Source organism: Glandiceps talaboti, chromosome 9 (genome assembly GCF_964340395.1).
Source record: "Glandiceps talaboti chromosome 9, keGlaTala1.1, whole genome shotgun sequence".
Lineage (NCBI taxonomy): Eukaryota > Metazoa > Hemichordata > Enteropneusta > Spengelidae > Glandiceps > Glandiceps talaboti.
In genome coordinates, this window is record NC_135557.1 from 10,616,364 (window position 1) to 10,633,441 (window position 17,078).

Consider the following 17,078-nt stretch of genomic DNA (forward strand, 5'->3'; position numbering starts at 1 on the left):
AAACAAGATGAAAAAAAAAGCCAGTAATGTAATTAGGGCCGTTAATAAATATATACCAAATGTTTATGTGTATCAATTCACAAGATTTACAAGAGACCCCCACCCCTAGTGAGTACACTACAGTATGCAAATAAGGGGTGATTGTACAATGTCACAGGCCCAATAAATGAATTTTTTGGGGGGAGGGGGGCTGGCATCAATGCGATTGCTGAACTTCACTGTTCCACTTCTAACCAAATTTCGAAAACTTTCATGCCTTTAATGATAACAGCTCCAGTATTTACTACTGACATGTTGATAAATTGATAAAAAAGTACTTAAATGTGAGATGCAATGCTGTGTTTCTGGTATGTAATATTTTGATGTGTTTACCATCATCTCAGTAAACATGCAGAAAAGTTGGAAATTCATGTTTATCATGTTTTTACATTGCACCAATCATAGTGGTATGACAGCTACATTTAGCATCATGTTTAACACCATACATGTATATAAATGCGTGATGTCGCACTTATGAACGTTCTTTTAGGGGGAGGGGGGTTGTCCTAAATGATGTTCGCTTATTGCACTTGTGCGACACTGTGTGATGGTCCCTTAGTGAAATGCAGTGTTAAAGTGGCCATATGGATGAGAATTTGGTATTTATTTTGGATTTTGATTTGATAAAACAGCTTCACCATGTTTTTCTACTTGAAAAAATAATGTGAAATAACATATACCAAGTCCATGTTCACATCTCAATAAACGGCAAAACATTAAACAAAGTGTAAAATGGTTGTTATTGTACGTACAATAACAAATTTAAACTTTTTACACTTTGTGCATCTTTTTGCAATATATTGAGTTATGAACATGGACTTGGTATATGTTCTTTTGCATTATTTTTTCAAGTAGAAAAACATGGTGAAGCTGTTTTATCAAATCAAAATCCAAAATAAATACCAAATTCTCATCCATATGGCCACTTTAAGAATTTGTTATAGTCAAGAGCTTACATAGTGATTATAATGCTAGGTATTGTTTTGTCAACAAATTGAATGATGTGTACATCTGTAATGGAAGACCACTGACATTAAATATAATTCACTTGGCAGTTTAAGGTAGTTGCACACAGGTGGAATATTGCTATCTAAATGTTTAATAATCTATGTTGCACCATTTATTTTGATAATGTATCCCATACATGTTATAGGTTTTACTGCAAAGTTCTCATTAGGTTCCTTTGGAGCAGTATTGAATGTTTTTCTAGTCACCCTGTACCTGGTGGTTGTTTCATTTCATAGTCTGTTTCATTATCCCTGTTCCTGGAAAGCCTTTCACCAGATAGCTGGTGTTTCCTCTGGTAAACTGGCACCCTTTCTGGCAAGTCTTTCACCACATAGTAGGTGTTTCCTCTGGTAGACTACCCCCCCCCCCCCCCCCCCCCTTCTGGAAAGCCTTACACATGAACTTGATATTTCCTCTAGTAGATTTCCCTATTTCTGGTAAATTTACCACCACATAGTTGGTGTTTCCTCTGCTCTGGTATCACTCTTACACCCAGATTGTCACCTCTAATGGGTACACTGTGAACAAATGTACACAATAAATTTTAAAAACATTCAAACAAAAAGAATAATATCACTGTTTTACATCAAATTTTCAAATGATAGCCTCGGCAGAAATGTGAGTGAGTAAGCTGAGCTAAAATTCTGCTAATTTACTTTCAAGGAGAGGTAATTTGGACAAAAAGGAGGCCTTCCTGCCATTCCACACTTTCAATTTAATAATTTTAGTTATCCCATTGTACAAGTGTGGACCCTTAACAATTCTTTGGCTGGCTTTTCTGTGGTAACCATATGTAGTCACTATCATTCACTTGGTGTTTTAGGGGAATTTATGGTGATAGGTTTCATTTTTATACAGTGATTTTAACAATACGGTGCAGCTTTTCTGTTTGACAAAACCAAGCAGAAACCAACAAGAAACAGCATATACCACATTTCAATAGCAAGATCGCATTTTTTTGCTACATTTAGTCTAAATGAAATAAACCATTTAAATCTATTGCAATTCCATGCAGACATGCGGGCGTTTAAGTTTTTTTATAATATCAAACACCCGTAAATGTCCTCTGTGGTGTTCATCTGATATGTCTTGTGTTTTGGAATGTGCAGTTCATTTCACTTAGACAAAATGTAGCAAAAAACTGTACTCTTTCAATCTTACTATCCTAAAGTGTAGCATGTCCAGTTTTTTTTCTGAGTGGTTCTGAAAAGCTGCATGGTATTATGACATTCTAGTTGTATTCAAGTTGTGAAAGGTGTCTACAACAGTTGCATTCAGTAAAGTGGGACTGACCAAATGACATATTTACAAGTTGTGACTAATTTTTCATTGCAGACTCTTGTCTAAATTAAAGTGTACCTGACATCTCTTATGTTGCCATTCTGTCAAATGTGTTCATGTGCCAAAATCTGTGCACAGTAAACTGTATATCACAATGCTGCTACAGTTGTAATTTCAGCAAATTCAAAATAAAGGTTTGGGCTTTTTACATAAATAACCAACAACCACCTACCTTTTCTCTTGTCTCTCTCATTGACAGTGTCATTAAAGCGAGTGATGTAACCCTTGTCTACAAGTTTCTCATAGTATTCCATTGACTTCTTTTCATCACCTTTATCTCTGTACAATGCAGCTAAATAGTACAACCCTGCAAAGAAAATAAAACATTCATTATATACATTATACCATGAACAAGCCTCGGTCAACAAAAATATGGAATATATACTCCGGTCGTTCTACATCATGACATCGTGCAGCTATGTCATGACAAGGTGTGTCTACATCGTAGGTGCTGCTGTGGTCTAAATATGTCAAAATACTCAAAATTATCATTACTTTCCTCCAATGATGAAGATGTTTGTTTTCCTAACAGAGCAAGTGACCAGGTTACAAATTCTATATTTTATATGAAATTCTTTTTTTAAATTTTACAAGCGATGGTATAATTATATTATTCCCCAATATTTTTCTTCATTCAGTCAGAAAATACTTGTGTCGTAAAGGTTGCCACTACACCGTCTAGCGACCCATAGTGACAAGGGCCCTTTAGGTCACTCGTATTTTTACTGGCTGAACGAAGAAAAATATTGGGGAATAATGTTTATGTATTCAATCTGACAGCACTCACAGATTAAAGATCCAAACCTGCTTAGATTTACTTTTCTTTCGAATAATTTATATTTCTGTCATTTCCGATACTGTTTTCTTTTCTCTTCTAGCCCAGTAATCTCTGTACTGTGCAGCTAAATAGGAAAATATGACAATGACACACTGATATTTTATAAGCAATGCTCTGGAAATATTCTCCATAATCAAATGGGTGAGAAGGCATTTGTTTTAGAAGTAGTTTTAGAATATACCACGATGGCACTTAGGGTATATTCCAAAAAAAAAAGTTTAATATAACAGTTACTTATCTATTTATTACCCATTTGTTACAGCATTGATGAACAAGAAGATTGAAATATTTGACATTCTTAGGTAAACAAGTAAAGGGAGAACGGAAAATAGCAAAGCTAGTCCAGTCCGTCTCCTAGGATACTGACAGTGCAACATTTGTACAATTTTAGTTTTATCGACAATGTGTATTTTATTTGCTGTATGAAGAACAATATTTGGCATTAATATAATATATACCTCTGCAATTATAATTTATGAAAATTCAGAAAAAATAATTACAATTAAAATTGAATTGTCTGACTTATATCGAACACTGCAGAACAAATGATGAAGATTGTTCTAACAGAACAAATGACCAGGTTACAAATTCTATATTTTCTGTTTGAATATATGCACCTTAGCTTGTGCATCATATTATTAATTAAGTCTAGTGAAGTTGGTACCATTTATTACTATTCATGATTAGCCCACTATAAAATACACAGGTTAACAAACCCCTAGATTTTAAAATCATACCTAGCTGGTACGGATCACTGGCAGGAATCATTCTGCCCCGTTTCATCTCCAGTGCTTCGATGAGTAACTGTTCAGCATCGTCCATCTGACCACCATCTTGATTTCTTAGAATATAGCCCCTTGCAAGTTTGGTCATCGCCAATGCCACATCCACTGATTCTATGTAGCCATATTTAGTCATCCAGTACTCTTTCATAATGTCACAGGACTCTTTCAACAAGTCTTCGGCTGTTTCATAGTCTTGTGTTTCTTGGTAAACACAGCCAAGCTGAAGAATCACTGTGCAAAATAAAAGAGAACAAAAACCATATTAGGATAACAAATAAATAAATAAATACATAGATTTGGAGTGTTTTCATATATGGTACAGAACGATAGACTGGCACAATGTATTATATACCCCCAGTGTGTGTGTGTATATATATATATATATATATATATATATATACATATATATATATATATATATATATATATATATATATATATATATATATATATATATATATATATATATATATATATATATATATATATATACAGTGTTTTATTTAAGGGCGGTAAGTAGGTAAAATCTACAGGGGTTCCCACATCATTTTACCGGGGTTCCCCACCTAAACTATGATACATTGCATGGGAAGCACTACCAGTTTTACCTCTTTCCCCCTTTCTGTTACCGGGGTTCCCAAACCTTAGCAAAAACACTGATATATATATATATATATATATGTGTGTCTGTGTGTGTCTGTGTCTGTGTTTATTTGTATGTATGTATGTATGTATGTATGTATGTATGTATGTATGTATGTATGTATGTATGTATGTATGTATGTATGTATGCATGCATGCATGCATGCATGCATGCATGCATGCATGCATGCATGCATGTATGTATGTATGTATGTATGTATGTATGTATGTATGTATGTATGTATGCATGCATGCATGCATGCATGCATGCATGCATGCATGTATGTATGTATGTATGTGTGTGTGTGTGTGTGTGTGCATTAGAATTACATGGTATATTGTGAAACCATTTCTGATAAATGTCTGTAAATTTGTTCTAATACCAGAGCTGTATTCACAGATATATTATAACATGACTGTTAGTAGAGATCTAAAATGGACAATGCAGTTTGTAATATCTGAATCCACTTGGTACAAACACAGATGTAAAGACATACAAGTCTGTAAATCGCAGTGTATGTATACAGGTGCATTACAAGGTCTGTAAATTCAGAAAGACACTCCAGGCTAAGTTTAATTGTTACAACCCTGTGCCATTATACATCTGTTGACACAGATCTGTAGGACAAGAGGTTACGAGGGACATCACACAGGACCGGAGTGAGAAGTTAGCACCTACCATGAGCAATGTAAAATTTTCCTTCATCTTTCTTATCTTTGTAATATATTTTTTTCTTTTCCCATGCATCTTTTAACAGTTCTACTAATTCTTTTTGCTTAGATTTATTCCCCATGTACTCCTCATCAATCTGCCATATCCTTGCTTGACACTGCATTGCTGAAAAATATAATGTTATGATTATTTAAAATAGTCACATGAATGTGGATTTGTCATTTATTTTGGATTTTTTAATTTTTTAAAACAATCTTATCATGGCTTCCTACTTAAAAATCAATGTAAAATAGCACTGACTAAATCCTTGTTTGTACTTTGAGCAATAAATTGCAGAAGACTGATAAATGTGTAAAATCTGTAAGTACATACAATAATAAACCTTTTAGCCATTTTTAGCTGTTTGGAATGTTATGAGTTACAAAACACAGATTTAGTCGATGCTGTTTCCTAGTTGAGTTTTCATAGAGGACTGAAGCCATGATAAAATTGTTTTATAAATTAAAAAAGCCAAATTAAATACCAAATTCTCATCCCTATGGCTACTTTAATGAGATAAGATGGAGTTACAATTATTTAATAGGACTAGATTTCAGTTCATTTCAATAAATCAGCAAGTATATGTTAGTCATGAGGACCCATGTTCACAAATTAAAACTTGCAGTTACTGTTTGTTGCACTTGAATAGCCCACAAATCAGGGGCCATAATTTTGATGTCTAGGTGTGTGTTGGTTTGTTTCATATTGTTTATACACAAGTAGACTGGTAAAGATTAATGGAAATCACATGTCACATCATACAAATCTCCAAAAGTGGGTACATGGCTATCATAATCTTTCATTCTCAGTCCAATGGTAACATTAATTGACACCATCCTATTGGCAGCACAATGTTTTTATCATGGCAATCAAGCTTTTTTCAATCTGTGCCCCTCGTCTATGGAATGCCTTGCCATCACTGATCCGAGCTGCTTCTTCATTCAACAGTTTTAAAAGCAGTTTGGAAACTTACCTTTTTAAGTAGTTTTAAAACTGGTCATTTTATATATTTAACCTTTTTGCATATGAACCTTTTTACTAGTATGTTTCTAATATCAGGACAGTTTGAATTTTTTTATTTTTTTTTTCAAATGATGTATTTTTGTTGTCTTTTGTTGTTTTTGTTTTTGTTTTTCCAATCAGTTGTACAGCACATTGTGATTATTTTTTTAAGAATTAAAGATTATGAAATTTACATAACAGAGACTGGAACACTTAACTTAATAAGAGTTATCATCTGCCACAGGGTGCACACATTAATAAAAGCTTTCATCTATTGACTTGAAATCATGATACTTGCTGTTTTTATGTATACACATGATTATAATGATCACAAAACACTAAAACTTGTAATGTGCAGAACTCACCCATTGCCACTGCACGATGATTCTCCCCATAACATTTAATGGCAAGGTCTTGACTTATCTTAAAACACTGCATAGCCTCATCATATAACTTTAGTTCAAAGTTCACATTACCAAGGTGACGCATACCTATCAAAGAGAAGCAATATGATATGAAAGTTTTATTTATTCAATAATTGCATCTAGACTAGGTCCAGCACAATCTGATTAAAATCTGATGTAGTGTACATTGTGCGATATCTTTGTGGCTGTTACGTTTACTGTGTTTTGTTCTTTTGTGAGTGCTTGTTCCATACATCTGACACGCTCAGACTCAATACATTTTTGAACCATAGGTTTTCTTGAGCCACACAAGAGTGCTAAGTGACTTCACTCAACAAATGAAAATGCATAATGTGTCAAAACATATGGGTACACACACATGCACGCACGCACACACACACACACACACACACATTATTCCATATCTTGCTGCAAGACAGTTTTTCCTGGACATTATTTACATGATGTAGTATTACCTTCAACATAGTCCTCTTCTAGGTATGGTTTCTTGAATCTAATGAGTCTTGCCATAGTCTTGTAAAGTGTTTTGGCTTCACCTGGAAATCCAAGACGACGAAGATATAACCCAACTACTGTGAAGAGCTCAGTTGTGTTGTCAAGACCCTCTAAGTTGTCCTCCAATAATCCAATCTGTCTTGCCAGAGCAACAGTATGGAAAGCAAGCTGTAGGTTGGACTCCCTAACTTCTTCTTTGTAGAGAACATCAAGGCTGTCTGAGTGTACATCATCTAACTTAGGAAAGAGTTTTTCCAGCATGTGCATGGCATTATTTAAGCTGCGTACCCGGCTTTCTCTATCGGCTAATTTGAAGCTAACAACTTGAACCATGTGGTGGATTGAAAATTTCTCAATGGCAACATTCTGGGGCTGTTGGAATTCATCTCTTGAACGTTGAATGAATGATGTTGCAAATGAAAACTTCATCAATTTCTGAAATAATTCCAGTATTCGGATCTGCATTTTTGTACCATCTTCGTGTCTTTCTTGTACAAAACCTTTTAAGACACCATCGGGTAAGAACTGGATCCCGTCTACCAATACCTTCACTGTGATAACGGTTGCCAAGCAACAACAGAGATGTAGGAAATCACTCATAACTTCATCCTGGCATATCTTCTCATAGTTAACTTTCCATGTGGTCAAAACGTGACCTTTGCTTGGGTCAGCCATCTTACCAAGTTCCTCATGGTCAGTAACTTGACAGGCTTTCCTGAAGGTGTCAATTTCATGATCGTTCATTAAGATTGGGCTTTCTTGGAGGTCATTGTGCTTCAGATCTTTCATCTGGAATAAATTTCCCTTGAGGTATTTACGCAGAACAGGTGCAAAGATTGCATCTAAGTTGTGTACCTTGAGCCATCCTTCTAACGGATCTGTCAGGGTATACTTTAGTACGTCGGTGTTTGAATCACTATAGATGGTCTTGTATTGGGCGAAGGTTTGATGACACGCTTTGATGTATGCACTAGCTTGGTGTAGGGCAAGTGGAAGACCATGAAGAGCATTTTCACTTCCAAGCCACATCACCGCTTCGTATTCCTGAGGATTATCCGTCTTCAAAGTGTTGAGCTGTTGTGCTGCGTTACTCACAGATGCCGCACCGGTCTCTCTTAGCAAATATATGGCAGAGTCATACTGGGACATTGACTGCACTTCTGTTTTTACAACATTGTACCATCCATCCCATCCATCAGAATCTCTAGTTGTTATCAAAATATGCCCATCGAGTAGAACTGGATCATTCGGAAAAACATATTTGATGACTGCTGGGTCATCAACATCATCAATTACCAGTAACCAATTGCTATTATTGAGCAGCCACTCTTGAGCCAAACGTCGAATATTGTATGAAGTCAAATCATCACCATTTTGAACAGCATTATTTCTCTGCATGAGTAAAACAACATACAAAAAGGACAAATGAATATGAGAAATATGTTAGACTACCTATAGATGTTTGAGAGATAAATATTTATTTGGACTAACTGTTGAGTGTTTCCACTGTCAAAAACTATAAAAATTATTATCATCAGGATGTCATCAGGTTTTTTTCCGAGCCACACAAAAAGCTATGAGTGAATTCACTCAAGGATTGAAAATGAGTATTGCGTCGAAACATACAGGTACAGTACTTCAGAGCGCTTTGTTTGAAAAGCTTGAGCACAGAGAGCAGACAACAATGTTATCATAATTGTTTGGTGGTTCTCTTTCTTTCAATTTCGAACGTTGAGTGTAATATTGTAAGAAGGAGTTTGGTTGGCTACTCGTAAGTACGAGATAGGATTAGCGAAAACCTATGGTATTGTATCAGATGTATGTAATGAGCACTCACAAAAGAACAAATGATGGTAAACGTAACAGTGAAAAAGAACTTGCGCTACATCGGATTTTAATCAGATTGTGTGAAGTCTGCAATATTTACCATTTTTTCATTTGCATCAATGTGGGAGAAGTCTCTTACCAGCAGTGTATCAGTTACAATTTCAACACTGGTAGATATAATAAAAATCCTCAAAGGAACAAATGACAGTAAACGTAACAGCCAAAAAGAAATCGCGCCGTGTACACTACATCAGATTTTAACCAGATTGGAATATTACACTAACCTTGAGAAGTCTTTTGAGTCCCAAATCTAGATGACTATTGGAAGTACCACTCAGGGTATAAACTCCACTTATGTACTGCTGCCAATTCTTCCATACATACTGTGTTACTATTTCTGTTTTCCCACATCCACCAAGTCCGTGTAATACCTGGCATTATAAGAAAATTCATATTTGACTATGTCTTTCCACCCGGGGTAAATCTTGAGCACAGGATGTGTAAATACACATGGGGAGTATGAGATGAAGATTCAGCTTTGAATTTATCCCCGGCTGGTGATCTCTCCCCTGGGGGCTGTAGACAGTCAAAAGTGGTACTGTGTCTTGTACTACCCCTGGACAGACATGGTGGTAAGGTCACAGGTAGAGTAAAGTTTGGGCATGCGCAAAGGTAGGTACATTAGATTTTTCATGTAGTGCGTGGATAAAAATCACACCTAATTTTAATTATGAACTAAAAGTACTCGGACTCATCGATTGATGACATCATGATTTCTAATATCAGAACAAATAGCTCACAAGCATTTTATACTAGTATTGCCATACAGAAAGCAACTACAGGAATATTACAACCACTCCATATGTTGATAATTATTACATATATATGTACATACATACATGCATACATACATACTTACATACATGCATGCATGCATGCATGCATACATACATACATACACACGCACGCACGCATGCATACATACACACACACACACACGCATGCATGCATACATACATACATACTTGCATGCATGCATACATACATACACACACATACATACATACATACATACATACATTTTGTACTTTATGAATAGTATAACAACTCTGAGTTGATAATACCCAAAAGTTACCTCAAGTATATCGATATATTCATTGATAACAAATTTACCAAATAACTATATATATATATATATATATATATATATATATATAGTTATATATAGTTATATATATATAGTTATATAGTTACATAGTTATTTGGTAAATTTGTCTCTCACCAACAGCTTACCTGAACAAAAGCATATCTGTTATTTGGATCTGGATACTTCTGACAATGGTCTTCATATTTTTCAACAATGCCCTTCAGGATGTTCACATGATTTTCACCTGTAAATAGTTCTGATGGTTGTCGCAGCTCAAACACTGTTGATATAACATGTACAGAAAAGGATGAGTAACAAGGTGTTCAGGTAAGACAATAGTGAGCACAATACTCAATGATAACTTGGTGTTAGTGACACAGTAGCATGTCTTGGGATCTTAGTGACACTGTAGCATGTCTTGAGGTGTTATAAGTGAAACAGTAGCATGTCTTGGGGTGTTAGTGACACGTACAGTAGCATGTCTTGGGGTCTTAGTGACACTGTAGCATTGTCTTGGGGTCCTGGTGACACTGTAGCATGTATTGGGGTGTTATAAGTGAAACAGTAGCATGTCTTGGGGTGTTAGTGACACGTACAGTAGCATGTATTGGGGTCTTAGTGACACTGTAGCATTGTCTTGGGGTCCTGGTGACACTGTAGCATGTATTGGGGTCTTAGTGACACTGTAGCATGTCTTGGTGTCTTAGTGACACTGTAGCATGTATTGGGGTCTTAGTGACACTGTAGCATTGTCTTGGGGTCCTGGTGACACTGTAGCATTGTCTTGGGGTCCTGGTGACACTGTAGCATTGTCTTGGGGTCCTGGTGACACTGTAGCATTGTCTTGGGGTCCTGGTGACACTGTAGCATTGTCTTGGGGTCCTGGTGACACTGTAGCATTGTCTTGGGGTCTTAGTGACACTGTAGCATTGTCTTGGGGTCTTAGTGACACTGTAGCATTGTCTTGGGGTCTTAGTGACACTGTAGCATTGTCTTGGGGTCCTGGTGACACTGTAGCATTGTCTTGGGGTCTTAGTGACACTGTAGCATTGTCTTGGGGTCTTAGTGACACTGTAGCATTGTCTTGGGGTCTTAGTGACACTGTAGCATTGTCTTGGGGTCTTAGTGACACTGTAGCATTGTCTTGGGGTCCTGGTGACACTGTAGCATTGTCTTGGGGTCCTGGTGACACTGTAGCATGCGTTGGGGTCTTAGTGACATTGTAGCATGTTTTAATTGATGTGTTAGTGACACAGTAGCATGTTTTGAGGTGTTGGTAATACAGTAGTATGTCTTGACATGTTAGTGACATATATACTATTATTAAGCGTTGCAATCCACACTACTATGTAGGTTTAGGATTGATATTATGTATGGGTATGCGGTATTGCCATCTTAACTTGTCAATGTACAGTATAGTCCATGCCATCACTCCCTATGTTTGACGTATATTGAACCCCCCCCCCCTCGTGGTTTAAGATGGGGGTATTGATACTACACAAAGAGAAACAAAGAGTGTACCTGTGTGTCGTGGAGAACGTTGCTGACCAACAACTCTAGCTATCGGTACTCTTGATGAACCATTACTTGTAGTACCTGGAATATGAACCAGACATCAAATATTGTCAACCTTTCTATTTTCAACGGGGTTTAAAATTTCTCTGAAAAGTGAGCTTAGCTGTTTTACATACATGTAAGCAATTTTCACTGCATTTTTATTTTCAATGGAGTTTATTTTTACCAGAAAACCATGTACACAAACAAAGACAGTGAAAATAGATTCAAGTGAAAATTTAATATTGAACAGTAATATATATTAATTTATACATATTTGATCAGAAGTGTGACATGTGAGAATCTCTGAAATCTTATTTTCTAGACAATTTGGTATCAACTATTGAATTGCAATTATGGCTCATAATTAGCTAAAGTCCAGGATGCATTGGCTAATTATAATAATCAACTTTAATCAAATTTATAAGGGCATCATAGTCCAAGGCCTAAACAATTTGGTTCCGACCCCCACCTAATATTTACTGCAGACCCTTATTTTTTTTATTCATTCAAGAAAAAATAAATAAAATGATGAATATTGTGAAGTCTCACAAGAAATAGTTGATGCAAAAAAATAACATCAACTTAAAAGACAATATAAAACTGTTCTTCCAATCCGTAATGGCTGTACATCTGATGAGAAGAAACCCATAACACATACTATTTGGAAAACAAAGGGAAACCTGAACTACACACTCATACATGAAAAAAAAATATTAAAAAAAAAATCTACCTACCCCACCTTCTAATATTGAGCATAAACGGAACCACACACTTGTTTTTAGTTAGGCTTAATAGACCAATCAACAGAAAATTGTAGTTGAAACACTTGGTTAAATCTTACACTACATGTGCAATGAGAAGAAGTTAACTTTGAGCTCTCACTTGATCTATTGAATGTCGTTGAGAATGGGGTCAGAGACCTTTCTTGGAATCAGCTGCATATATTAGCTTTTGTATCATATTGTGGTTGTTGACACAGTCAGAAACAATGGAGGCAAACCTGATACAAAGCAATTCATATATACAGCCCAGACGTAACATAATGCAACAATAGACAAGAGTACCATTCAAGTCAAATGGTTCAATAAACAGTGTTACATAACTGTAGACAGACTTGCAGATACAGTATTTAGCTAAGGCCTAAAAAAAAAACTGTTTGGTTCTGGTTACCCGACCCCACCTAGTTTTTCACTGCCAATCCTCAATTTATGTACCCAAATAGAATTGTCCATTTTATATACGGTTGTAATAAAGTTATATCAAATTATTCTGTAAACAATTTGAAACTCTAAAAATGGAACACTTACCACCTGAAGGATTAGAACTAACGGTTCTGTTGCCGAATTGTGTATCTTGCTCTAAATTGTCAGCGATATCTTTATGTCCACTTTCTACCAACGCATGGTAAAGTTTTTCTATGGTAGCATCTTTTCCTTTAATTTTCATCCATTTTAGTAACATCTGATACTTTTGTTCTGAAGCATTTCCTTGATGGTCATGAGCTATGTCATTGATGTGTGCTTCCTCCACACTGAGACATCTTACTAAAGATTTACAGTCTGCAACTCCAAGTTTTTCACAAACTGACGGAATCACTTTTTTAACATCTCTTGAACCTTTTTAAAAAGACATGGAAAAACAGAAGTTATCATGTGTGTAATGGATAACTAAAAGTGTTTCAGCTATGTGCCCCATTCACTTAGAATCAGTGTGCTCTGTAAGCCAATTTCACATGCCACTGACGCACACAATTTCTAGTGATGCACCAAATTTTGGTATTCCCCGAGCTCTTACTATGTGGTGACTCATAATAAATGCCATTACTCAGAACAACAAAAAATGGCTATCATTTGAGGGCACACGGCTTACAATGTTCTTAGGTGTAACATGACAATGTAGGAACTATGATTTGACTGGTCAATATTTGGTTGCTCTGAAATCTATAGCTGTAAATAATGTTGACTCAAAAGGAAGGGTAGACCCCAGCTGATTAATTGCTATCAGTGAATGAAGTGTCAATCACATTTGCATATATTCTAATTTGTGACACAGTTGGGTTTCACCTGCTGTCACTGCATGCAGCATGGTTTATAGATTGAGTACACTACAACCACTAGTGGGCTAATAAATACTATTATTTTACAAATTACATATGTGACATAAACATGCTAAGTGAATGGGCCAAGTAGCTGAATGCTTTACTTATCTGTTCATGTTAACTATAAAGTCTGAGATACGATACAACGCCAAATGATTACGTCATCGTGACTAGAGTCTATATTTAAATGTCTGGTTTTCGTACCCCCCCCCCAAAAAAAAAAAACAAACAAACAAACTGAAATCGATTTTTTAATTACGTTTTTATGTATCTCCTCGAAACATCTTTATATCTAAAATACATGCACACCTAAATCATATTGCAAAGATCGGAAAATTACTTTCCTACGTGATTTTCAAAGAGGTGAAATATGGGACGGTTGAAATTGGGACAATGTGAATCGCAATCGCTGCAACAAATCATGCCTTGTAAAAAATGTACGTTTGTTTACTACCGACAACACTGAAGCATAGCTAAGAACTAACAGCATGGCCTTGCAAGTTATCGATGAGGGTTACTTACCAATCTCACGTCCCCCTTCTGCTAATTCCTGAGAAGACAACATGACAAAATCACTTCCGCGATAAACATCACCATTGACGGTCGACCAGAGAGAATGTTGTGCTCATTTGCATAAACTTGTTTCCGAAATGAGACGACTAGCAAACAGGGACCAACCGAAAAACAATACAATTGTACCAAATCAAACGAAGGAAGCGTGACAAAATCAAGACAAAAAATAGCACATCTCCGTTAGTCTGTACGTACGTGTAGTATGGTACTTAGGCTTACATTTCGTGTGGTTTTTTTTGTGAGGTCAAAAGTCATGTATGAAAAGCGCCACCACGCGGGTGAAGCTACCAACATATTCAGATTCAATTTGTTTTGTGTGTTTTGAGATGTACAAGTGAGATGAGCACTCAACATTTATTTTTACGAGTACTTTACATGCCAAAATTTAAAAATAAAAATACATATATTGTAAAATAAATTGTTCAATAAAACGTAGCATTTTGTTGAGTGTACCATCTCACTTTATCACTCACGCTGTCTGTGAATGTTGTCGTTAAAATATGATGGTGATGGTAGCAGTGATGATGATGATGATGATGAGTGACACTGATTATGGCAATACTTAAGGTGAAGGTGATGATGATGATGATGATGATGATGACGATGTTGACAATGATATCTGGAAATTGTACAAGTGACAGGATCAGACAGAGTATGCACAACATGGAAAGCACGTTTTAGATGCTAACTAGATTGTGTATGATTATAAGAGAAAGGTGACTAGCCAGTTTTTGTTTTAACTGTTTGTCACTTTATGTACAAATATTGTTTTCTAATACAGATCAAAAATCATTAAATTTGTATGTATATACGTATAATGGGAATATTGATTAACGTTCAGTATATGCAATTGTCATGGGGAGGGTCATGTTTTACAAAATAGGACAAAGGGGAGGGTCACTTTTTACAAATGGTGAATTGGGGGAGGGTCATGTTTTTCTTAACAGACCATGTGTGATTTCCTCCAGCCCCCCCCCCCCCCTGTAAATACTGAAGGCAACACGTTCGAATGTGTTTACTATTTTTATTGTTTTATTATTGTTTTATTACGAAAACGGGCCACATTCATTTACAGAATGGTATTTTAGGGCATGTCACTTTGTACACGGCGGAATCAGACTGAACTGAACCAGTATAGTACATGTAATATTTGTAAAGAAAAACAAAGTGACCGTTATATCACTGCATGGAAGTATGTGGATAGAATTTCCATGGTCACTGCTACTGTTGTTATGTTTCTGTTCCTTTATGAATGCTGTTTCGCTTGTCGATAGGAGTAGGGAAATTATCAACAACCATACGGTGTTGAACTTGTCGAACGTGTTGCATTTAGACAATATACCCATTCGGAAGATTTGCAATGTGTTAATGAACGTGTGCAGCTATCAACATATTCACATTGAGCGTTGAGGTCAACTTTAGAAAGTGAATATGAATATGAATATATTCGTAGCTTCACACCCGTGCGCCACCTAGAGCGCCACCACCGTCTCGATTTCTAAAACATCTGCCCCCCCCCCCCCCCCCCCCCCGAGCGCATATCTCATATTTTCAGCCATTCAGCCTAAATCAGAGCCTAAATAGTAAGGCTTAAAATATCAACACCAACACTACAGAGATTAAGATTAAAACGTTTGTTACATTGTTAAACGTTTACGTACGTACAATAAGGCCAAGTAAAAAAAATTGCGTGGTTCCGGTTTTTTATATACTCGATTTTGGAATAGGCGGGGGTAGGTAGATTTTTTATTTTGTTTAATAATTTTTTTTTTTCTATTTGAGTGTCTGGTTCAGGTTTTCCATTGTTTTGTAAATGGTGTCGCTGTTGTTTATTTCTTCCAATCAGATAGATAGCATTTACAGATTGGAAGAATAGTTTTATATTGTCTTTTAAAGTTGATGGCAATTTCCTCATCCACAATTTCTCATGAAACGTCACCATTTTTGCGATTTTGTTATTATTTTCTCGAATATGTAAAAAAAAAATGGTTTTAGGGTAGGCAATGAAAAGCTAATCGGGGTCAGGTAACCGGAACCAAACAGTTATTTTTTTAGGCCTAAGAAACATTTTACACATTTTTTATAGCTTTTTGCAATGTATAAACTTATGAGTGAACAAACACAGACTTAGTCTATGTTGTCTGACATTGAGTAAAAATCCAAAATAGATACCCAATCCTCAGTCATATTTCTGCTCGTTGTACTCTCTTTTATTTTAGTGTAGCAAGAAATATATGATGTATCATAATTCATATTAAAATTCAAAATCATTTGATCTGTATGGTGGTGGGGTGGGGTGGGGTTGGTGATGTAGATACAAGTTATGAACATTAACTGCATTGAGTATGGACCAGTAGTTTTCCGAAAGGACCAGTAGCTTTTGCTACCTGTCGGTGCTTTATATGACCAGTAGTCGTATACTAATGTTTTCCCTGCCAGTGTAAACTTAGCGCGCGCTCCCTCCCTCTCGCCTCTCTCTCTCTCTCTCTCTCTCTCTCTCTCTCTCTCTCTCTCTCTCTCTCTCTCTCTCTCTCTCTCTCTCTCTCTCTCTCTCTCTCTCTCTCTCTCTCTCTCCTCTCCTCTCTCTCC

General features: G+C 36.1%; 2 protein-coding genes across 2 annotated transcripts; both read right to left on the reverse strand.

The window, feature by feature from the left end:
* Nucleotides 1–1,435: 1,435 nt before the first annotated feature.
* LOC144440351 (uncharacterized) lies at nucleotides 1,436–7,351 on the reverse strand. Its single transcript, XM_078129712.1, has 6 exons — nucleotides 7,248–7,351; nucleotides 6,733–6,858; nucleotides 5,333–5,491; nucleotides 3,964–4,242; nucleotides 2,561–2,695; nucleotides 1,436–1,565 (listed from the first exon to the last, which is right to left on the reverse strand). The coding sequence occupies exons 1-6, from the start codon at nucleotides 7,300–7,302 to the stop codon at nucleotides 1,534–1,536; spliced, it is 786 nt and encodes a 261-aa protein (XP_077985838.1). The 5' UTR covers nucleotides 7,303–7,351; the 3' UTR covers nucleotides 1,436–1,533.
* LOC144439785 (uncharacterized) lies at nucleotides 7,325–14,512 on the reverse strand. Its single transcript, XM_078129018.1, has 7 exons — nucleotides 14,439–14,512; nucleotides 13,126–13,434; nucleotides 11,783–11,857; nucleotides 10,408–10,541; nucleotides 9,399–9,545; nucleotides 7,376–8,679; nucleotides 7,325–7,328 (listed from the first exon to the last, which is right to left on the reverse strand). The coding sequence occupies exons 1-7, from the start codon at nucleotides 14,479–14,481 to the stop codon at nucleotides 7,325–7,327; spliced, it is 2,016 nt and encodes a 671-aa protein (XP_077985144.1). The 5' UTR covers nucleotides 14,482–14,512.
* Between the last annotated feature and the right edge of the window lie 2,566 nt (nucleotides 14,513–17,078).

Excerpts from the sequence above, each read along its gene's own strand:
- LOC144440351 (XM_078129712.1), bottom strand. The coding sequence starts at position 7,302 with ATGGCAAGACTCATTAGATTCAAGAAACCATACCTAGAAGAGGACTAT. Across the intron at positions 5,492-6,732 it reads TCATCGTGCAGTGGCAATGG|CAATGCAGTGTCAAGCAAGG; the intron begins GTGAGTTCTGCA and ends TATATTTTTCAG. Across the intron at positions 2,696-3,963 it reads CAGTGATCCGTACCAGCTAG|GGTTGTACTATTTAGCTGCA; the intron begins GTATGATTTTAA and ends TTTTCTTTGCAG.
- LOC144439785 (XM_078129018.1), bottom strand. The coding sequence starts at position 14,481 with ATGTTGTCTTCTCAGGAATTAGCAGAAGGGGGACGTGAGATTG. Across the intron at positions 13,435-14,438 it reads AGAAGGGGGACGTGAGATTG|GTTCAAGAGATGTTAAAAAA; the intron begins GTAAGTAACCCT and ends CTTTTTAAAAAG. Across the intron at positions 10,542-11,782 it reads ACGTTCTCCACGACACACAG|TGTTTGAGCTGCGACAACCA; the intron begins GTACACTCTTTG and ends TTATATCAACAG.